Source organism: Camarhynchus parvulus, chromosome 1A (genome assembly GCF_901933205.1).
Source record: "Camarhynchus parvulus chromosome 1A, STF_HiC, whole genome shotgun sequence".
Taxonomy (NCBI): domain Eukaryota; kingdom Metazoa; phylum Chordata; class Aves; order Passeriformes; family Thraupidae; genus Camarhynchus; species Camarhynchus parvulus.
In genome coordinates, this window is record NC_044586.1 from 57,007,158 (window position 1) to 57,031,092 (window position 23,935).

The following is a 23,935-nucleotide window of genomic DNA, read 5'->3' on the forward strand; positions in this document are numbered from 1 at the left end:
GAAAGTTTATGTAAGTGTGGTTCACATGTATGTGCTTGACAGATATGCAGCCAATTAGCTGGAGGTTACAGGCTGACTTTTACTGTGGCAGTAGCCCCAGATACTTTGGTATCTTTCCATACTTTGAGCAGGCCAGTGAGTTTTTTCAGTGAATGAGTGAGTTAGTGCAGTGGTTTTGTTTTTATGGTCTTCCCTAGTTTGATGAGACTAAGAGGCAGAGGGAAGTGTTGACCTAATCTTGTTACAGTAAACAAGAGGTAAAGACTTCTAAACCGTCTGTTGATGTGATTGTTGAATGTTTAAGTCTTTTGTTCCCAGTTGTTTACAGTAATTGAGACTTTTCCCTTGTAGTGCTTGTGCTGCTGTCCTCATTAGTGTGTATTCCAAGATAAATACCATACACGAGACTTGCTGTGTATGGTATTTATCTGTATAGCAGATAATAAATACTGTACAGCCGAAGATCTGTTCTCTGGTTTTGTTTGCTGAATGTTACACCTTCCAAAATATTTTAGTCCCTAATACTGAGAATAGACCTCATGTCCTTAGGCAAAACAGCAAAGACAGACAGCAGACCTTTTGTAACTGCCACTGCTATCACTTTTTGTGCAGTAGGCATTTAGGCATCTGAAATGTAAGGAGAAATAAGAACAAATAAAATTGCCAGAGTTCTCTCATAAGTAATATCTGTCATAGTGAATGTGCTTTTGAACTGTTTTTTTCCTTTAATTACTTTTTTTTCAGACCTTAAGCAACTTAGAAACTCAAGGAATTTTGGACTAGGAAGGAGAAAAGAAAGGGGGGTAATAAGGTTGTAGATTTAGGACCTGCAGATTTCCTCAAGTGTTACAATGATCTTCTGAGGGGATAGATTATTCTCTTCTTCTATCTCATCCTACTCTCAAGTGATCCTCTGTTTCTAGCTGTCATTTGGAACTACTTGAGCAGTTCAGTGTAAATAAGCCTTTTTCTCTCAGAACTTAGATACAGTAGGCAAATCCCAGGGATGATAGCTCAGGCATGGTTAGTTTTGGTTCACTTGTTAGCCATTGCTGGTTAAATCTGCTGTACTGTCTAGCTAACAATTGTCAGACTCAGCAAAAAGCTTTAGAAAAGACTTTCTCTGTGATCCATTTGCCAAGTACAGAGTTTAGTTCCTCCTCTGTAATCAAGCTGGAGTCAGTTGATTATAGCTGAGATTTATCGTGCCTGTATCCTGCTTGTTGTCCTTTCCCTGTCTCTTTGGTTGAGTCCCATGGCCTGGAAAAAAACAAATTTAATCTCAAATTCTTCCAGTTTAGAAGTATCTTTTATTATCTCTAAACAGTAGGATTTCTTTCAACTATAGAACGTGAATTTGATGAGAAGGGACAACTTCCAGAAGATCATAGTCTCTTCTGGAGTTTGCTGTCTCCTGACAGATGGAGAAAGGTTTCAGTCCTTGAGCAAGAACACAGTTAGTCTGATTCAGAGGAAGCAATTGGTAGGTAAGAAATGTCATGTTGGATTTTTTCCATTTCCTTCCCTTTTTCAAATCTACCTTTGTATTTCACTGTCAATGACATTTTTGGCATTGTGTCCAGGATAACAGCTTCAAGCTGGATTGATATTGCTATGGCTGTGTTTTTCTTCAAGTTAGAAAAGTACTTGTTTTAATTTTCCCCTCATTTAGAGTATCTGGTTTAAATGACTTAAGTTTAAATGGTAATCTCAAGGGATCTCACAGCTCAGTCCCTCTGCACTGAGGCACCCCAGCTGTATTTGAGGTGCCTGCTGTTTGCCATGCTGGCTGGTGCCTGGCTCCTGCTTTGTCACAAGTATCTGGTGCTTGTCTGCACCCAGCTCGCTGCCGGAGGCCGCAGCCCTGACACAGAGTGCAGGAATGCACACAGCCAGCTCGGGCTTGACGCTGTGCCTGAGTTCATAAAGTTTCTTGGGACCCAGAGCATGGGGGTAACACTGCCAGGCAGTGGCTTTGTCTGAAGTCTTTGCCATTTTCCCCAGTGCTCTTGCCTTTGGAATGCTATACAGAAGCAGCTGAAGTGACTCACTTTAGATTGTAAAAAGGACTTCACTGTTATGCTGAAAAAAAGATGCTGTGTAATTTTTAAACCCACAATGTCCCTAGAAGTGTAAGGACATTTGCACTGAGCTGCACCTCTGCTAATGAGCCCAGCTGGAGCTGATTTGTTTCTGCATCTCTGGTACAGATAATCTGACCATGGATAATTGAGTGTTGACTCTATAAATAACCCACTTTGAAATCCTTGTCTTAAAATTGTTTTCTCTTCTTCCTCTTAGCTTCCAAGCTTACTCTCTGTAGTAATTTCTTGGCTGACCAAGGGTTACTCTCATGTCTTGGCAAACATATGTCCTATTCATATCTTCCCACCTGAAGTGAAATGTTACACCAAGCATGGTGAAACCAGGTTCTAGCACTATAAAAAGCCAGCTAAGTCCTAGTAGGAAATAATCATCCTAATGTTTTACATATGCTCCAATTGACTCTTGGGGTTTAAACCAAAAATGACTGACACACATGAAACATTTGATACCTTGGAAAGATGCTTATTGCATGCTGCTTCTCAGAGACATCCTTTTACTTATATAATAGATAAATGTCTTCAGGTAAAACCGGTTCATTTGTATGGACTTGCTTCAAGTTGGACTTCTAATGATCTTGGTTTGTTTGCTTACTGTCCATGTTAAAATTCACAAGAATTGTTCTGAGTTGACTTATGCCTTGCTTTAATAAGATTATTTTTCTATTAGCTTATAGAAAGTAATTAGAATGCCTCCTAGGAAAAATATCCTGTGTCTTCAGCTGGTGAGCACCTAGTTGTCTTTTTTTCCAAAAGTTTTTCTAATATGGTACATATGTGCTTCTGAGCAGATCCATGGAAAGTTAGAGCCATCCACACTGGATGATAGTTTATTCAGGGCATTGCAAGTGGGAGAAGGGAATCAGAATTGCACAGTTGTGCTGTCACAGCAGTTCATGCACCTTGGTAAATAGTTGCACTGGAAATCACCTGTCTCTTCTCCCTGTGTCATTCCTGCCATATTATTCTAAAACAGAGGCAACATCAGTGGGTGAATAAACTTGGAATGCTTTAAATTAAGATCTGCACTCTAATGGCTGTGTGGCCTTGGAAAATGCCTTTCTTCACACAGCACCTGAAACACTGATCATGCTTCAACAAACTTTGGAAAACTCAACTTGAAAAAAACTGAGCAAATACCTATCTGAGAAAAAAATCTTATCTATCTATATATATATATAGGTATAGCAGACATTTAATATTGTAGACATAAAAAACTCTCATCACAAGCAATGAATGGAAATTTGTTAAATTATAAATGGAGAAATAGTTTATCTAAAAGTAGTAATTTGTAGTATGAGAAGTTCATTGCATTGATGAATGGTCAAGAGGTGCATGAAGAGACAGAATAGGAAGTAGTTGTCACTTGGACTCTCAGAGGTTAATTTGCATTTATTTCATTCATGTGCAGTTAGGTCTGAGTTTCTTTAGTTTGCACAGTTAGAAGTCATAAATGATGCAAGTTAAAGTGAAAAACAACTTTAGGATTAAGAAACTGTATGTAAACTAAAGAGTTTTTTAAAGGGAGAGGAACAGATTAAAAATGCCCTACAAACCCACTTTTGTATTTGGGTATGTTTTTCATGTTGTCTCTTTGAGTTTTTTTCTGTAGCAGGTTAAGAGTTTGGTTTCTTGTTTGTAAGAGCTGTTGTATGTAATGAGGGAAACGTGAACAAGTGACCTCTTCAGGAATTGTTTTTCCACACTCATTTTGGAGGCTGTGTATTAAGGGGTAATCACTTGTGGTTATTCATGCAGCATTCTAAATAATAGATTTTCTTACCTCTGTCAAATAACGTGCTTGAAAGATGAGTGAACTGATTTATCTAAAATGTCTGGAATGAGGAAATACTCTGAACTGACAGTTATGCTGCTTTTGTAGCAGGTTTTGATAAAGCCAATTGAAACTTAAATGTAGGCTCATTCAATTTTTAAAAACAAAACAAGTGTCCCTAGCTCTGTATGGTTACCTGGATTTTGAAATTATGTCAGAATATTCCAAGGGAATTAATTTGATGCCTTGGAATACCTATGAGGAATGGCAAACAGAGAGAACCAAGTAAAAACAAATCATATGTAGATTTTAGCTTGGATTTCCTATAATATTATAATTATTGTAATAATGCTACTAGTAAAAAAATAATAATAGCAATAAACCTTATGTGATTGTATCTATTTTCTGTTTTGTCTGAGAATTTTTAGCTCTTTGCTGATTTGGTTCAAAAATCCAAAGTTTCAGCAGTCTTGTGAAAATCAGCAAGTGTGAGGAGGTAGCTTAAATAATGTGGCCCAGAGAACAGTATTCCATGTGGTAGTAGCACATTTGCAGCTTGTACTGACAGCTGGTACATGTCTACCTGCAGACCAAACAGAGCTCATCCCCTGGGAGAGGGACAAAGGCCGTGGATACAGGATGAAATGATGAGGCTCCTGGGGGACAGAGAAGCTTGGGGTAACAGAGATGGAGCAATTTACCATTCAGACCTGCGAATTTATAGAAAATAAAAATCCATTATTTCTGTGCTTAAAAAAAAGCTTGTTAAGAAATACATTGATTCACCAGGTGCTGGATTTGGATCCCAAGTCACAGAAAAAGCCAGAAGGTTTAAACAACAGCTTATATGCAAGTCCTGCAACGATGTTATTTTGGGCTAATTTCAGTGAAGTTACTACTTCTCTAGAAGTTATTTGTGTGGAATGATGAAATGAGATAATGATATGTGATCTTGATATTGAATAAAATCTGGTGTTCTGTCTTTCACAGAGCCAGGTGAAGAGTATGTCACCTAAAAATGATAGCCTGTTTTCTCAGAATCATAATAGAGCGCTGGTTTATTTCCAAACCACCTCAGTAGTCCCATCTCACTCTGCAATGGCTTATCTTTTCTTAACAGTAAAAAGGAATGACATTACATATTTTTGGATTAAGTAAAACATTAAAGAAACATTAAACATTTCTGGTTTATGATAGATGAGGGAAAACATTTAATTACTTCTTAAAGCAACAATGTACATAAATTACTTTATTTTGTTATTGTTATGTAAATGTCGTTAAGGGAAATAAGTAAAGAGGAAAATAGAGATAGAGTGAAATATTTTACCTCATAAGTATAAATGAATAAAAATATGTGTCATTAGATGACCTTGAATGTGAAAGATCTGCCTGAGGGAACAGGTCTATTACATAGTACAAAGAATGAGAGAATGACAATACTAAATTTTCCTCTATTTTGTAACAGTCTGGAGTGTCATTATTTAAGTCAGGTGTTTGAATAAAAGAATGGATGATTTGTTTATAAATTTGTACATTTAGCCAAATAAAAGATTTCACATGTAAAATCACCCACAAAATTCTGATTTGTTGACAGTATTTACCTTTGAGAGTACTGTGGCTTGATTGCTAGAAATATTTTAGCATTTCACCTGATATATCTGTCCTAAGTTTAGGGCTGATAATGCATTTCCATCCTCAGAGTACAAAAATAGTGGGAATGTGGGTCAGCATGTAGTAAAGTACCAGTGCAAAAGGATGGTGAGGGCTGTTCTTGTGGTGCTGGACACAAGGTTTGAGGTGGTATTTAGCTCAGACTCTAGTTTCATGTTGGACTTAACTGTGCATCTCCTCCAGCAGAATGTGAAATTTCTGTGCATAAGCTTTCCTTGCTTTTCTTTGGTAGGCTGTCACTCAGACAAGTGTGTACCCAAGATTCGCTTGCTGTGTTACTTCTTTTTTGCCTGGGGATTTTTGGCCTTGCTGAGCTGAGGAATATAGAGTTGAAAATTGTCATTTTTTCTGCAGTAGCAATGTGTCAGGTGGCAAATGCTGGTTACACGTGTGGAATTGTGTCATTACAGGAATGATGAATTCCTACTTAAGTCTTCAATTCCTTTTTTAATCAAGTTAATACTCTAAATCATTAATATCCCCTTTTATAGCTGTAGAAACAGACCTTGACACTACAGTTAAATCTAGGACTTCCTGCTCAATTATGTGAAGACTGACATTGTCATCAGGGCAGGGTATTCACACTTCTGTTGTTTTTCTGTCTGTCTGATACTTCAGTGATGCCTTGGAGCTTCATATTTATATCTCAGAATCCTTATGAAAGAAGTAAGCAAGTACCCAGAAGCTTCAGTTTACATTCAGGATAATTAATTGCACTATTTGAAGCATTTTTTGGAGTTCCATTTGACCCTTCTTTGTTTTCATGCTTTTTACCCATGAGGAATAATAGTGTTCTGGGAAGTGCTGTGTGTGTCTCTTTATGGAATTTTGCCATTTTTAAGATATTTGGCCACGTAAATGTAAAACAGTGATAGTCTAGAGATTATTTTTCATGTGTTTTATAATTATCCTGACAAATGCCAGGTTATTCCATAAATAAAAGAATTTTCAGGAAAACATCAGGTTCATCCTACTGTGTTGTACATAAACACTCTCCTCCTTTCCTGCATCAAGGAACTAAAAATTCAGTGTCCTCTTCTAAATATACACTTTGGGGGTTTTGCTGCTTTCAATTTTGCACTTTGGTTCCTTTCTGCAGTTACTTGAGTTGTATCAACAATTATTAAAAAAAAAGAAAAAAAGAAAAAAAAAGCCCTGCAGCCGTTTTCAGCTCGTGTTGTTCTTGGCACAGGTTCAGTTCTGGTGTCCAACTGGTAGGACCGAAACTTGGTGCTTAACAAGTGCCTGTAGTCAAAACAGTTGGTGTGAGTGAGCAGAGATGTGTGTTCGCTGCAGCAGGTCATCTGCCGGAGTTCCCCCGTGTGCAGAATACCTAATCACGCTGCTGCTATGTTTCTCTGACGGCATCTGTGGCAATGTGAATCGCTTCACGTTCCAAAAGTACATGTTTACAGTCGTCGTAGAATCAGATTAAGTTGGCAGCCTGCTCCTCTCTGTAAGTGGCTCAGTTTACATTTCTTCTTCTAGCAGGATGTTTTGCATAATTTTGCTGATCCTACTCACTTGTAGACTTTGTGAAATGGAGAATGGTTTTAGTGGGTTTCTGTCAGAAAGCGAAGCTTGTGTTTATTGTAAATAAACACCAGCAGAACGGTGGTTATTTTAGCACTTGATAATTTCCCAATTATGTCATTTGACCTGGAATGAAGCTTGTGATTGTTGAGCAGTGTTTTATGCAGCAGATCAGTCCGGGGGTTGGAGCTGGCAGCTTATTTCCTTTGTCAGTTTACAAGAAGTATCAAAATGAAACCGACTGTGCTGTTTCCTTTCCAGTGCGCAGTGCAAGAAGGGTGGAACGGTTTGCGGATATTATTTCCAAACTTTTTCAGCTGGACTTGGAATAGTGTTTTGTCAAAAAAGCTGGTAAAGTTATCCTTCAATCTTGCAACATTATGCTGTAGTTTGCTAACATCAAATACAATTTTAGTTTTGTTTAACCTCACGTACCGGGTTTTGCTAGTGTTTTTTCAGACTGTGGCTGCAAAATGAAAGTGCTTACAAGGTGTTTATGCATTCTTGTTATGAACCAGCTGCCAGTTCCTGCAAGATGACACATTTCTGCAAGAGTCTAGGTTGTTCATTTTCTGGTTGCTGGCTGTTGCTTTTCGGGCATGTGTGGGGTTTTTTCTGTTTTGGTTTTATTAGGATTAATGCCAAGTACATTTGCAAACTTTGAACTGGGATCAGTACAAGGTGGTAGTTTTCATTTACCGTTTATTGAAATTGTAAGTATATATTGCTCAACCTTGCACAGTGAAAGGCTGTGCAACAAAGCACCTCAGGATATAATGTAAATAGAAAAACTGTAATTTGTGCTTAGGTGGTGTATGAGTTACCATGAGTAACATCTTCATCAACAAGACTATGAGATACTAAATTTCAATACCATCTTCTTAAATATTGTAAATGGGGAGTACCAGTATTCATATTGTGTTAAGGGCAGTTGGATCAGTTACTTTATGCTATTCCAAGTAAAAGGACTATGAACTCAAGTATTATGATGAATATAAGCTTAAAAAGGAGTTTTGTTCTATAAATGTTTACTAGCAGTAAATAACTTTCTTACCTTTCAGAGTTTTAGCAATTAAATCTTGTTTGTTTTTAGCAAGTGTAATACCAAGCTATAATCCATAACACTGGGTCTCTGAGTTATTCATGGGTCAACCTAAAATTGATTTTTACTTTAGGCCTCTTGTACACAGGAAGTCAGATCATGCTGTACAAGAGTAGTGTTTCAAAATGACTCGTGCTGACAAAGATTTAGTGTCTGTCTTCTGACAACATGAAGGGTTTTTTTTTTCCTTTTTTGTTTAAAGTATCTGAAAAAAAAGCACTGGAAGATGAAAGACATATCTTTCTCTATGCTCAAATTATATCCTTACATTTTTTTCTCCGTGATTGTCTGTCATATGGATGGAGAAGGCACTAACTGGGCAAAAACTTTTCACTTGATTTGATCAATTTTGAGTAGCATATGTTGGGTGAGAATATGGATGCAGGTGGGATATACTAAGAAATGGGTTTTTGTTTCTAGTCCTGATAAGAGATAATCTGTAGTTTCAGGATCACATAAAGATCTTTTTTGGTAGGAAACTGCAGTGTTTGACATGTTTTATGGGCATCATATTTGCTGTAGTGTCATGGTAAGGTTTGCTGTGAGCTGAGTGCTTGATCTTGCATATAAGAGTCAAGGCAAAAATTTGAAAAGGGACTTTCTACTCAGAATGTGGTTTTGCCTCATTTTCCCACACGCTGTGCTTGTGGCTCTGGAGCCTGTTGCCCCTCTATTGCTTTGCTTTTTTTGCTTATGATTAGAAGATGTGGCGTTTCCTGCAAAACAGCTGCTAGTATTCCCTGGTGACCCATCAGAGAGGATCCAGTGGAATTACAGCTTTAAAGGCAGACCTAGAGGACTTTGGCAGCTGCAGCAGAGATTTGGGGAAAGGCAGGGCGTTGCATTGTGCAGGAGGCAGGAAGGAGGATTAAAAATGGAGTATAAGGGCACAGGAGAGAAGCTCTGGAGATTCAGGGACTGTTAGTCCAACAACATCAGGACTTCACATCTACAAACAATTCAGATTTGGCTGAGAAAGTTGGACTATATCCATGTTTCCATAGGACATGGAGAATCTCCTGGAATAGTTTAAGATCATTTGCAATGCCTCTGATGCAGAGTTTGCCGTGCACCTTAGAACTATATGGAGCACCAGGCTTTCGGACACTTGCCACTGAATAGAAAAAGATACTGATCTGAAATTGATTCTATAGAAAGTGAGGTAATTCAGTGAGAGTGTTAAACTTTCCTCTGAGATTAATGCCATTAATACCTTAACTGTTTGACAGCAGAAGTCACATGTTGCTTGTCACTTGCTAACAGTGGCCATGCTGGGACAGCTGAGGTTGCAGAACAATTAATGTGGTAAAGAGGATTGTAACTTTGATTGTGCTCCTGTGCTCTTGGATTTGACAGCACCTGCTATTTAGAAACAAAACAGAATATGTGATGTTATTTACAGGGAACTTAAGCATTCATTTGAAAGTATTTAAATGAATCAGAAAAATTATCTTTTGAACTGGAGCATGTATTCATAGCATTGCTGAAAAGTGTACAGAATTTAGGTTAGTATCTTATCAGTGATGATAACTGGTTTTCTAGTTGCCATGTTGCATTTAATCATTTCTAGGGGTACAAACTTTCATTCTTCTTTAGTTTTATCAATGTCCACTGGCTGTATCACTGGTGTATGTGAATAGGGACAGCCATGTCCACAGCTGTGTGAATACAAGTTCACCTGCTTTACTTGATCTAATCTGTCTACATATGAACTACAAATGAGCATAGAAAGTGTTACACAGATAGCTGATTGTCTCCTGAATATGGTAGTATGTGAATATTTAATTTTGTCACAGCTATTTGATGTGCAAATGTCTTTTATTCACACATTAATTTATTGCATGGGCTGTATAATAGTAGGTTTGGACATTGTGTGTCATTTCTTGTACATATGCAAAATAGAAACAGACAAAGTAGTAAAAAAAGTTTAAAACAGATTTGACCACAAAAGTCAATTTGACAGAGGAGGCCACCACCACCCTGGTTTAAGCAGTTGATCTGACAGCTGACAGCCTTTTTTTGTCATATATTCCCATTATTTCTCTGAAGCATATTACCAGTGTCTAAGGGTGATTGACTACCATATACATTGTAAGGAATGAAGAATCAAGAGGCAACTTGATAGTTCTTGAGAAGGAATATACGCCAATATTTAGTTACAATTTATGCCCTCACCATTGAGATTTGTCTGAGAATTCACACCTTTGTCAAATAATGTCTCTTGCAAGAAGCATGCTTGCCCAGCTCGGGAGTTTATGCCCCTTTGGAGGGAATTACTCTTCCAGCTCTCCACTGTGCCATACCTGCAAGGTGTTGCTGCCATCTTCTTCTGCTGACATTGAAGTGACATTAATTTTGTGAGGAAATGCACAGATTTACCCCTCCAAGCAGTGTCTCAGAACACCTCTGGTTGTGTGGCACTGGCTATTTACATTCTTTCTCTTGTCGGACTTTACAGAGGTGACAGTTTCCATTTCCATTCTAAGAAATTTGAAGAAAATCTGCCTCAAATGTGTATTGCAGTCTGTCTAAAAGGTGGAAGACTTTCTGTAGCCATGTTTTGGGGGAAAAGGGGAGTTTGAGAAATTAAAAGGAAATGCTAATTATAGCAGTCAGTTTTGATCACAAGAATGACCACCAATCAGTATCTCGAACATTCATCTTTCCAGAAGATTAATTTTAATAAGAGTAATATATTTCATTTCCAAACATATCCACAGGACTCATATTGATGACACAGTTTCCTAGAAAGCAGTCAGATTTAAGAAAACCAGTAGCTGTGTTGGAAATTGGAGTAATTAATCCTAAGTTTATATAGTATGTGTGTGGAAAACATGTTTTCTCCCAAGTTTTACTTTATATACAGCTTGATTTTGTTGGTAGCATAGCATTTCCTTTTCATCAGTCCTCCAGTAATTAAAGGGAAAGTTGCAAATTTTGATTAGCCTACTTAAAATTTGTTAAATAGGTGCTGAGAAGATGGGTAAATCTTGAAACAATAACTATTAATTAATAAAATTAATAGTTAGTGAATGCAACTGTGCATTTCAGAATCAGATGTATAGCTTACACAGGTGTCACCACAAATATGAGGTGAAATGAATGTAAATCCACTGCATCCTGCAAAGGAGTTTTAAAGGCAGAGGCTGTACACTGAAGTGTGTGGTGAGGTAAAGACTGGCAAATGATAGGGGACATTTTGGGAGTAAGGATAGATACTTTTGTATTTGAAAAAAAATTAAGACTGTTTAGCTCTTCAGTTGCAGGAGAATCTAGAGGAAATTCTAACATTGGTAATTAAAGCTGTGAATGTGAAGATATGGAAATGCTTGATCTTAAATAAAAAATGTCTTTATTCAGTCATTTGAGATCTAATAGAAACATTTTGGATTTTTTTTTAAGCATTTCTCTTTGTTCTTGAGGTATTTGCGTATTGCAAGTTAATCATGGATGAATCCTTCTGCTACTGGCAAGTTTTTACTTGTGAGGATGCCAGACAAATTGTCATGTTTTGATTCTCTGTGGGAAAATTTTTCTTAGGTGTCCTTGAAATATCAAACTAGCGACTGCAGAGTTGATGATGCAAATACAAAACCTTCCCATGTAGTAGCAGGTCACTGGTGCTTCCTTAGCCTGCTCTTGGTTGACTGTGTGATGGTGGTCAAGCTCAAAGAGTAGCACCCACTTGGATTCGTCAAGTTAAGTGCTGAAGGCTTTAGACAAAGAAAAATTGCTGCATGTTGAATGAGTAACTCCAGCTTGTCTGAAGTACTCAGCCTATGCTTACATTCTGCTTGCTACATTTGTTTACTGTGTTGGTTCTGGGGGTACCTTTCTGATTTCAGATCCCTGCTGTGATCAGGCTCTTGGTGTTTGGGCGCCAGCAGACTGCAGTCAGCGCCAAGGAGCCAGGCCCTGCTGACCGGAACATTCCTCTTCCCCCAGCCCGTCCGTGCCACCCGCTGCTGCCTTTGGCCGGGGAGCACTGGGGCTGGGGAAAGGGTGCTTCACAAATGGGGCCAACAGGACTGTTCAGGTTTACAGCACCCCTCAAAAATCTTACAGCAAAGATCAGCTCCTGTCTCTTGTAGGGTGTTGTAGCTGTGCTGAAGTTCACAGCACAAGCCTGTTGTTTGCTGCACACTGGTGCAGCCGGCTGGCCAAGCACTGGCACTTCTACCCTGGAGAAAGACATAATTACTAAAGAATGGCCAAAACAGTCTTTTTACTTAACAATACGAGGCATAGGACATTTATATTTTAAAAGATACTAATAATGACCCAACCAAAACAATTTCACTGAAGCCTGTCCGTCTTGTGCGGGATCAGCCAGGCCTTGCTTTTCTGCAGTGCTTGAGAGGCCTCTGTGTGTGTGAGCAGTGCTGACCTCCAGATGCTGCACTTGTTACTGAGACATAAACTTCCTGGGTTTTTTGTACATGCCATTTTCTCTGTGTGGAAAAAAACCCAAACTTTTACCCTGAATGGTGCTTGGAGATAACCAAGTGAAGAAGGCATAGCCTGTCTCTCTGGCAGGGCTGGGAGCAGTAGAATTTTTACTACTTTCCAGTCTTCCTGTTGTTTTCCTATAATTTCTCATTAAAATTGAAACAAGATAGATAGTAATAAAGTAAACTGCCCAATAACCAGGTCAGATGAATTCATCATAAACCATTTTAGGAGCAATTGCATATCTGTCACAGAGCATTTTACTGAGTTGTGTTAGCTGTTACGTACTCTCCTTTCTTCTTGGCATGAAAGACTTGGAACCAAATACAGGTTTTCTGATAGATTATTGCCATTTATTTTACTATTTTTTACCTTTTTTCAGAGCATTTTATGAAGCTGGTTTTGTGTAATTATCATTTAGCTTGATTACATTCACAACAGTAACGAACTGGTGTTCTTTGGTTTGGAGTGATGAAAATCATTGTACCTAGCATAGAGAAGAACAATTTCCTCTTTCCCAACTTGTGTTTTTAATTTTAGCCTATGACATATTGTAAAATTCATTCCTTTTCTGTTACAGAACGAAGACACAGTTCAATGTGTAAACCTTCCCCTTCTCCAGCTTCTCCAGCCTGTAATTCCAGGACATCCCTAGTACAGATGAAACCGAAATCCTGTATCAGCGGCCATAACCCTGTCAGCAGCAACTCAAAGCCATTCAAAACGCCCAAAGACAATCTACTTACCTCCAGTAGCAAACAGCACACAGTCTTTCCTTCAAAAGTGTCACGGGATAAACCATGGTAAGTACCAAAATAACAGTTACCAAAGATGTTGGTGTTCAGAATATCTATATATATATATATATATATCACAATCATTAAAAAAATCCAAATTCTCATTTTACCTAAGTTTACAGTTTAAGCCTCTGTATTTCTAAGGGAGGAAACTGGGATATTTTTTAATGAAGAAAAAAAATATTATATATAGGAAGTGCAAGAAGGACTGAATTACTTTTTTAATGTTCCATCAGATGTGTTTTTCTAAGATACATATAGCAAGTGAGGTTTTGACCCATTTTGCTATCTGTAAGGTTCATCTTCCATTACACCATCAGCCCTTAGAACTGATGCTTTTAAGCAGTTTAACAGGATAATTTTTGCAGAGTTCTTAATATTGGCTTAACTGATGTTCGTGAAAATTTACTGGTTATAGTCAATTATCTTCAATAGCAGCTGCTTTTGGCATTCACTCAGTGCTTTGATAATGTTTGATGCCTTATAAGATGACAAGAAAATTCTGGCTGCAAAAATCACTATTTTGGGGGTGTCTTACATCATCTACTGTGATATATGTACACATACAGGCTTTGAGACTGCTGTGCCCATCCTCCTGTGACTGTGACGATAGCAGCAGAGTTGCAAAAATAAAAATGACAGCAGAACTGGGTCACTATTTTATCCCTTAAGAAACTGTTTTGTCTTTATTATCTACAGGAAAGATGCTTTGTGATTAGGCCATTAGGTTGGTGACTTGAGATCTGGGTTGAGTTCCTGGTTCTGTTACGCCTTGGTCTCTTCAGCTTCAGTTCTCTGTCTGTAAATTTGAGATAGTGAGACTTCCTTTTTCTTAAGATTTATCTACTTACTTTGTAGATCCTTCCCTTTTATATGTAATACCTAGCATAAGAAGGTCATGATTTTAGGTAGGGTTTCTGGACACAACTTCCTTAAAACAGTAAATCATTTAATGCGAACCATTCACTCATGAGACAAAGAATAAGCTCAGATTATGTTAAAGGCATAGCTCATGTTTCTGCCTGAAACGTGCACAAGTTGGCATGATTTCAAAGACAGCAGCTTCTGCCTAGCTGTAGAATTTACCTTGCCCTGGAAAAATATATTCTTCCTGTAAATCTGGACCTACCACCTTTTCAAGCATAGTGAGTATTGTGAGCAATTATGGTATGAAATTCTGAAAATAGGAAATCTGATTGTTAGACTTTACACTCACATGTTAACTAGAATAGCAGAATAGCCTCTGTCTCAGTTGTGTGTAAGTACCTCATTTACTACTTGAAACCGAATATTACTGACTGAATGGGGACTTTTTCTTCTGAATGTTGGCGGGGAATTTTATACAAGAGGTTTAATTACACATATTTTTATATGTGTAATTAAAAGAAATTCAGAAAGGACTTCAGAGTATTAACTATTGACTGTAAACTTATTTCTCATCATGTTACAGACAGCAACTTACATATCCACATTTCAGCAGACTCACTGAATCTATAAACAATATCTTCCGTTCTGGCAACAGATGTCGTTCTGGCAGTCAGTAAAAGCTGGAAGGGAACAAAATAATTGAGCATTTCCACCAATCCCTTTTCCCTTTATTGGTAACATCCTAAATATTTACTGATGATTATTGACAAGGTAGATTTAACCATTTAGAAGTGTTGTACTGCTCTGTTGATTGTTTGGCAATGAATATGACAGTAGTTGTACCAAGAATTAGATCATTCTTGCAGCCGTGCTGGGAGATCATACTGCAGTTTTGTTTTGTTTTGTTTTGGGAGAAAATGAGACATATAATAGTTAAAGATACTGTAATTACCACATAGCAAATCACAAACAGTCTGAAGTGAAGATCAATAAAATTCTCTTGCAAAATATAGTGTTAAGTGCCTTAGATTACATGACTTGTTAAAGAATAAAATCTGTCTGCTAATCATCACAGGTTATAGGGAGCTGACAGCTGAGAGCTGACAACTGTTTGTTCTATTCCATTAGAGGATTATAATATTTATTTAGAATACTAGAAAATATTCAGCAGATCTGATTTAAGGTGAAATTATTAATAAAATGTATTCTTTTTTAAGTTTCTGTCTTCCATTCAGCTGCTGCACAAGGCATAGAATTTCTTGTCTTAGCTTTTAGAAAGAAATACTCAATTGATGCAGAAACGTTTGTCTCAAAAATGCAAATAGGATTCATGGTGCATCCAAATGTGTTGTGGTTTGTCATCCTCAGAAGCTTCCAGGTCTTCAGTGCTTTTGCCTGTTACATTGTAATCTCATACCAAGCATTTATTTGACCTAAGTTCTTCCAGACAATTGTCAAATCAGCTTATTTCAGGAATTATATCACTTTAGTGATTGCTTTTCAGACTGGAACAACCTTTTTTTGGCTTGCCTGATTGTTTTTTACAGCACCTCCTTTGAATTTTAGTTGTTACAATTAGAATTTTGGGAACAGCTTCTGCAACAGCATAGCCCAGTAGATGTGTTGCTCTGCCTGCCTTCATGTAGATCCAGCTTCTGTTGTTAAATTTGTAATAGTTTTGGTTGAGACATCATCTTAGCCATTGACCAAGTAGCTCTTTCTCTTGTTCGTGTCCTGTGCTGTTCTAAGATGTGCTCCAGAGGTTCTGGTTGCTCCATGGCTAACGCTTTAAAAATCATGATTGGAATAATCAGATAAAAGAGATCTGGAACTGTTTAATTTTTTAGCTGCTGTTTTAATACCTCCCTTCTTGTAGTTGGAATATAAAGTATTATTGTGAATACATCATCCAGAAATATCTGTCAGTTCTGATTTTTCTCCCCCTGTATCTCTACCATCGTTGCTATTAATACAGCAGTGCTTAGAGATGGAGCAGAGCTGGAGCACCACTGCACTGTGCACAAGATAAATGCAAGCCATCATTTTCTGCAGCTTGCAGTGAAGGTGGTAAGAGGTATAGCAGAAGGGTAGAAACTGGGGGGAAAAGGTCAAAGAATTGGTAGAAATAACAGTAATAATGAGCAAGTGATCATAATGAGTAAGCATAGCTCAGATGCTTAGCCTTTATAAAAGGAATTCCTGCAGCCAGGAGCTCTTTTCCTCACTGCTGACCTGCCCAAAGGAGGGGAGCTATCTTCCTTATTGCTGACCTTCCTAAAGGATGCTGCTTCACTTGCTGTGCCCCAGCACAGCTTCTGGGTGCTGCCATGGTGGATATAGGTGTTGTGATGCTACAGGATGTTCATTTCCACCTATCCACGATCCTAGGACAGCATAAAATTGGGGTAAAGTGTTGAAGTAAGCTAGTGCTGAGAAACCAGCTGAAGCAGATTTCCTTGGCCTCCCTCCACAAAGTTTAGCCTGCCAGAAGTTCTGAAAATGAAAAAAATGAGATGGAAATTATGTGATTTTCATGATCACAGAGAAAACTGACTCTTTCTCTAAACAGAAAAAGGATCCCAAAGGTATACCTCTGGGCAATCCTTTAAAATTTATAATGTCGCTTTTCAAAGTATTTTTTAATAATCTCTTGGCCTTTATTTCTATAAGGAGATATCATTGTTCATACTGAGGCTGAGAAAGTGAAGATAGTTATGATTTAAGGATATTCCTATTGTAGCATGGAAGCAAAACTGAGCAGGGTTGACTTGGCCCCTATAATCTAACATTAAATCACAAACATTTTGTACATTGTAGAGGCAGTTCCAGCAATGTAGAGTAGAGCAATGTTTTATGTGTTTAAATGTTTGTGAATTTCTTTTCTCACAAATTTGAAAAGTTGAATGAGTGGGTGAGCTTTTAGAATGAATATAATTACAAATGACCAAAACATAAACCCAGCAAAATTACATAATGGGAAGGAGAAATAATTTTTTAAAGCCAAGAGAAAGGAAAAGAGAAGTAAAAGGAGCTACAGGTATGAAAAGTATTGTGACGTACTACAGTTATTTTTCTTACATGCTGGAATGGACCTACAATGATCATCTAGTCCAACTGCCCAGAAAAGCATGAGAAAACAGAAGGAAATATTACCTTATTTGAAAAGAGAATGAGCTTCTAAAGCCTGTCATGACCATGCACTTTTTGTAGTCCTCATTTTTGAGCCTTTACTGGTTCCTTTCTAATTCATCAACACTGGTATTGTCCCACTGGTCAGCAACACTAGAAGCCATAATCCAGTATCAGTTAAACAAGGGACGTGTGAAAACTATTTCTTACTTGCCATATCCCATTGTTGATATAAGCACAACAATGCAGTAAAACCTCATATTGCTTATTCATTGTGACCACTAAATACTTGTGTCACTATTTCCCAGTGTGTTGTTTCCCTGTATTTCACTGCAGACTGAACAGCTTGTTGTTTCATGTGTAACTTTACATTCATTGGTATTAAAATGTCTCTTTGAGTTAATGAACTTTACCGGACACTCCATACTGCTTTTTATAACTTTGTCTCTTCATTATTTAATTCCTGTCAATCCTGATTCCATCAGCACATGTTATCATCAGCAATCTTATCTTGATTTCTCAAGTTCATTGAAGTTTTTGGTCATGTCAGACTTGGTAATGATGGCTAAAAATGCCCCTAGTAACACACCCCTAATGAACCATAAATCTCAGAAAAACTAGATTTCAATTTCATAATGTTTAACATTTGCTTTTAAATCATTTTTATTTGTGTTTTATAATGCCTTTCGAAAACTGGAACATTTTCATAGTTATCTTTGTCAGCTTAACTGGTAACTTCATCAAAAAGTGAAACCATATTTGTTTGCCAGAATCTGATCCTCAGCAAAACCATGTCAGCATATTGTTTATCAGTTTATTTTTATTAGCTTTTCTAATATTTCTTCCAAGACACTTTGGTTTGGGTTTTCAGCATGGATGAAAGAGCAGGACTCAGCTAGCTTCTCTAAGATTCCAAGATTCAATTAAAAATTAATATGCTGAGACCCAATATTGCTCAAACTCTTTTGGAACCCATTGTCACATTATACAGATTCTCTTATGTAAAAAGAAAAAAATCAATCATTATTTTTCAGCTGGCACTTTGCACTTACTGAAGGAATCAAAAAGCATTTTTATCTGACTGGAGAGAGTTATCCTATTTCCTTCTTAGTGCAGAAGGAATAATGAATGTTTCTGATGTGTTTGCTTTGGTAGTAACTTTTATTGCCTATTAGGTAAATACTGCTATTCTTACTAGAGTTTCTTTTGTCAAAAAAAGTCTTTACTGAATAGATTTTTTTTCCTCACTTTTTATATTTGTTGCATGTTACTTTTCTAATTGTCCCTTTCAACAGCTGTCTTCAAAAAAATATAAACAAGCTTATTGTTAAAAAACTCCTTTTAAAATAGAGTAAATAAGACTAAAAACCTGGTTTTTTTCTTTTTCTAAAAAACTCTGTTTGGGAAAAGAATTCTTTCTAACTACCAAATATAAATATGAACATTTGTGATTTATTTAATTTTTAAGACCTTAATAGTTTACTCCAGTCACTGGTCCTGTGGACCTTCCAATTTGCCATTTGGTAATAAATTACTCTTTTTATGTTATGCTAAGACTAAACTAGAGGTCCTCACTGTTCAATGCAGTAAAAGAGAGAGAGAAATTATAATCTGTAGCTTCTGAAATCATAAATAATTTACTACAGAGTACCAGAAATCCTATAGAATGTTACACCCACAGGTACTGGAGTGATGCCTAAAGAGGCTAGGCAGAGTTAAAGGAATAATGTAGGTATTTATTGAAAGCCCTTCAGAGGATACACCTTGGGCAGTGCAAGAGCCTGGCCAAAGGCTACACCCAAGATGGACAACGGTCATGAGTTTTCACTCTTTTAGAAGTTTTGTTCCATTTACATATTGGGGTCAATTGTCCAATTACAGTTTCAGGTTATGCACTCCCATCCTCCCAGGTTGCTCTTCCCAGTTCACTGGTTTTTATACTTTTTGGGCCTGAAGCTGCAATGGTTCTCAAGCTGGAAAAGGATTGTTTTGTCTAACTGAACTGTGAAGAGAACTTGCTATTGCTTAATATGAAGTTCAGAGTCACACACTAAGGCAGTACAGAATCTAAAAACTATGAAAGCTAAAACTAAGGCATCAGGAGTATTTTTATTTTTTCTTCTACACTACAATGAAATGCATAATGAAGGCTGACTTGTTGATCTGTAACAAAATGAAGCAAAAATATTCCCTCCCCTGGGCATTTTCATTATCACAGTGATCCAACCATATGTGCCCCAGGATCTGAGATTCTGAACACTGCAAAGCAGAGAAATGCTGTCCATTTCTATTGACTATATTTCGCCACTAAACCAGATCATACACTTGATTTTTTTCACTGAATATCAGTATTTTGAATTAAAATAGTTCTTAGAAACTGGGCATGAAGATTTGCTCTTATGTTTTTATATAGTTTATGCATAGTAAAACTACTTAATGTAAAATTCTCCTATTTTCAGATAATGTAATTGCCATCTGTTTAAGGACAAAAACAAAATAATTCCTTTGCTGAGGTGGTAAAATTTTTGCCTGCCATTTAATAAATTCAGAGCAGTTTAAAAAAGGAGGGAATCAAATCCTCCCTTTCATAGCTACATGTTTGCATTCATTTCTGATTTATAAGGTACATTTTTTGCTTAATTACTGGCCAGTGCTCTACACATTCCTGCAGTTGCATCTGTATTCTGACTAACTGCTATGCTTATAGTACCACAGGAGACAAGAGTTTTATATAATTTAATTTCAGCTCCAGAATATGTCTTGGTGTCTAAATCTTCCTCATAGTTGTGTATACTTATTGTTTATATAAATGCTGGTACATTCTCCTATGTTAAAATACCCTTAGAATAAGGTTTATCATCTTCAGCAGCTACATAGAAACACAGGTTTGTAGGAGCCCAGGAAAGTCAAGAGTTGAGTTATCTTGAACCCTGCTTTGATGTTTCCAAAGTGTGTCCCATCTCAAAGTCATGTTTTTCTGGTTGTGAAAACTCCACACCTGTAAACATTCCTTCTGTAGAAAGGTGCAGCAAAGGTGCCATTTTCAGATACAAAAGACTGAAATTGTGTGACCTGTGAATGAGGGGATTTCCCTAACCATACATGCATGATGTTATATTTTTTTATTTGGGTTTGTTTTAGTAGGGAGGGGTATATCATTTATATATTAACTGGTGGTCACAAGATATCCAGTTTTGGAGTTGTTGAGTAGATAAAAAGCTATCACTGGATATTTCCTCATGGAGATAGAAATGTTAAAATACTGTTTCAGCTGAAAATAATTTGTCTCAATCTGTTTTGCTGCCAAATTGAGAAGGTAGCATTTATTAGTGTCACAAATGTGCAATGGTGGTAGTTAAGTTAGAGTAAGTTAGTTACTACAAACTTTACTCTGAAAAGGGCCAACTAAGTTAATAACTATATTGAAAATCTTTATTTTTAAGTCCCTAAGATTTTATTAAAATACATTGTAGTATTGCTCAAGTCATCAAGGATTTTAATACTTTTAAAGGGACAGCTGTTAATATTTCTATGCTTAAAATCTCTTTTCTCCTTGTTTCCAGAACTTGTATGTCATTTAGACACATCTGAGCAAATGAATTATTTTTATGTTTGTTTAAAAATATTAATATTATTAGCAAACTGCTTTGTTATCATGGTGAGTTTAGTACAGCATACACGTATCTGGTATGTGCTTGTGTTAAAGGCATGAGACCATATTTGTAAGGAGTACGTTTTGCTTGGTTCCAAATACTGATTTTGCTTATGAATAGTAGGGGGTTGGATCTTAAAAAAAATACAAAGGTTCATTTTCATGATTCTCTTCATTGCCGGGCTTTAGAGATGCCTGGCTTTGTAAATGCTTGATTGAACAAAAATAATCAATACTGGTACCAAGTATTTCGTTTTAGTCTGGTCTTAAGATGTTGTGTCACTTGCATTGAAATTTTTGTATCTGTGGAAAAGGATTAAGTAACTGTAAATCTTTGGTGCAGAAAATACGACATGAATATTTTCCTTTGATCTTGCAGTGTTCCTGTTCCAGTAGTCAGTCTAGAGAAAATTCCTAACCTAGTGAAGGCAGATGGTGCCAATGTTAAAATGAATTCTGCAACCACTACCACCATCACTTCCTCCTCAACTTCTTCATCCACCATACCTGCTCCAACTTTGGTTAAACCTGGTTTGATGTCCAAGTCAGTGCCACCATCACCAGAAAAGATTCTGAACGGCAAAGGAATTGTAGCTCCATCAATAGACAAGAAACACCAAAATGGCACTAAAAGCAGTAGCAAGCCTTACAAAAGACTTTCAGGTACGTGATGTTGTTGTTCGCCTTTCGTGGCAGTCTGTTTTTCCTTGTTAATGCTTCTGTAGCTCATAATGCAGCTAATAAAATGCTGGGTTTGGTTTGATTTTTTTGCTGTAAGATGCTGGGTTGCATGTATGAAAATGAAGGCTTTCACACTCTTAGCATGTGTAAAGTATTTTTAAAGTACACATTCTGTTTAGCTTGAAATTACTGGTCAACAGACCAAATAAATTTTTAAGGAAGTAAATTCGTTAAAGCAGAAAGGCAGAAAACTTCTTTAAGCCATTATGGGACTTGAGTCTGTTTACAACAAAGGAAAATGTGCCTTAGTTCAGTTATGATCAAGTTGAACAGGTTTAAGACATTGGTTTATCCTCCAAGTCATGATTTTTTTTTCAACTTTTTTAGTTTTAGATATGAGAAAATTCTTAAGGAGATAGGGGAAATGCTGGGGAAGCGTTAAAAGCCATAATTTCCTTTCACCCCTCTCACCCTGCAATTCCCATGAGTGGCAATGTTTCTAGCATGAGGATCTTTATCTTACCCAGGAAAACAGGACAGTGGAGTTGAGAAAATGACATTAAATGGGAAATACCCTGGATGGCCTCAGGCAGGGTAGTTTTGAGGATGTGGGTCCCTGTTCAAACCTGCCACCAAAGCACAGAACACCACACTGTGGGAGGGCAGAGGCTCTGTTAGAAAGGTTGTTGTCCACTGGGAGGAAGAATTATTTTTGGTGGAGTTCCCTAGAGGTGACCCATGTCAGCTGCTGGGCAGCGAGGAGAGAATTTACCCCTGAAAGCAGAAAACCGATTTTTGCTCTGAATGAAGGGAAACAAAGTGTTTTGAGGGTTTTTATTTTATGTTTTTTTAAAGCAAAAGTAACTGACTCAAATTTACAGCTGAAGAAGCTGTGCAGGGTCTATTCATCAGCTGGCAGTACTTTGTGACTCGGGCAGGAACTTCTTGTGTGTACTGAAAGGCTAATTTTGCTAATGGCAGCATGATCCGCATTAGATCGTCACTTTGGCACAAAGTTAGTTCACGTGATTTCTAAATGTGCACTAGTTATGAACCAGTATAAGTTGTACAAGATAAATGCTTTCATTTCCAGTTAATGACTGTGTCCTATTTTTGCCTGAATATCAGGTTTATTTTGTTCGATTTTCTCAGATTTGGCAGTTAGCCTATGGTGCTGCTACCTTGGCTGGATTTCAGACCAGTGTGAGGTGTTTGCTAGGGCTGTGTGGGGCATGGAACAATGCCATTGCCTGAAAGGATTCAGTACACTGATTGCTTTCTTAACTAGTTGAAGGTGGCATATAAGAAAACACAACCATTGTTCATTTATAGCTTTTCACAACACGAAAAAATGTTATAAGAGGGTAGCTTAAGATTAGGCTTTAACCCTTACATTTCACTTTTTAACATCCAATATATTATTCTAATAAAAACTCTCTATATTTTACAGTTAATTTAGAATATTGCTTCCTTTTAACCTATTATTTCCCATAATGGGTTAGATGCTAAATTTAACTAATTAAGTTAATCAATTCGAAATTCCTTCTTGAGCAATTTAAGCTGTTAGTGGTTTTCCTCATTTCACCACTCACCACTGCAGGGCTGTGGGTGATATTTGTACATTTTTGTGCAAGTGCTTGCAGAAATGTGTTCATAAAGGAGAATCAGTTCTGTAGGGCCTTCCTACAGCTTGCTGGCTTTACTGTGGAGGTGGCTCTGGCACTGTTCTTTCTCTAAGCTCTGACTTGCAGTGTCTTCTGGGCTAGGGAACACGGTGGAAATTTCTGCACAGGACTGATTGAGCACCTGGAGAGGCACGTGTTTACTTTTATATGGTTAACAAATACACAGAACTGAGACTTTTTTTTACAGCATCTCTGTCATGATCAGATTTGTGATCTGTTCAGTCTTACTTCTACTGCCTTGAGTATAGATGCAGCAATGCAATAATTTAGGGATTATTCAAATCGTAGAAGTCCTGAGAGCACTGGAGATGAATTGCCTGTAGATTGTGTGTCACTGTGATGTATTTCTCTCCTTTATTATACAGGACTGTGCAAAGGCTGATAAAAAGATCTTGGAAGGTCAATGAGATGATTATTTGAGTTATCCCATAATTTCATTCATTTCACATGAAAAGGATGAAACTGCAGCCAAGGGATTTAGGTTTCTAAACCT

At 37.3% G+C, this 23,935-nt stretch overlaps 1 protein-coding gene across 3 annotated transcripts in view; it reads left to right on the forward strand.

Annotated features, from left to right (window-relative positions):
• Positions 1–23,935, forward strand: part of ATXN7L1 (ataxin 7 like 1) — a 111,670-nt gene that overhangs the window by 65,358 nt on the left and 22,377 nt on the right. For all 3 annotated transcript variants that reach the window (XM_030961110.1, XM_030961108.1, XM_030961109.1), the window contains exons 4-5: positions 13,212–13,434; positions 21,456–21,739. In XM_030961110.1, coding sequence (XP_030816970.1) covers positions 13,212–13,434; positions 21,456–21,739 — 507 coding nt within the window. The remainder of the gene's footprint in view (positions 1–13,211; positions 13,435–21,455; positions 21,740–23,935) is intronic.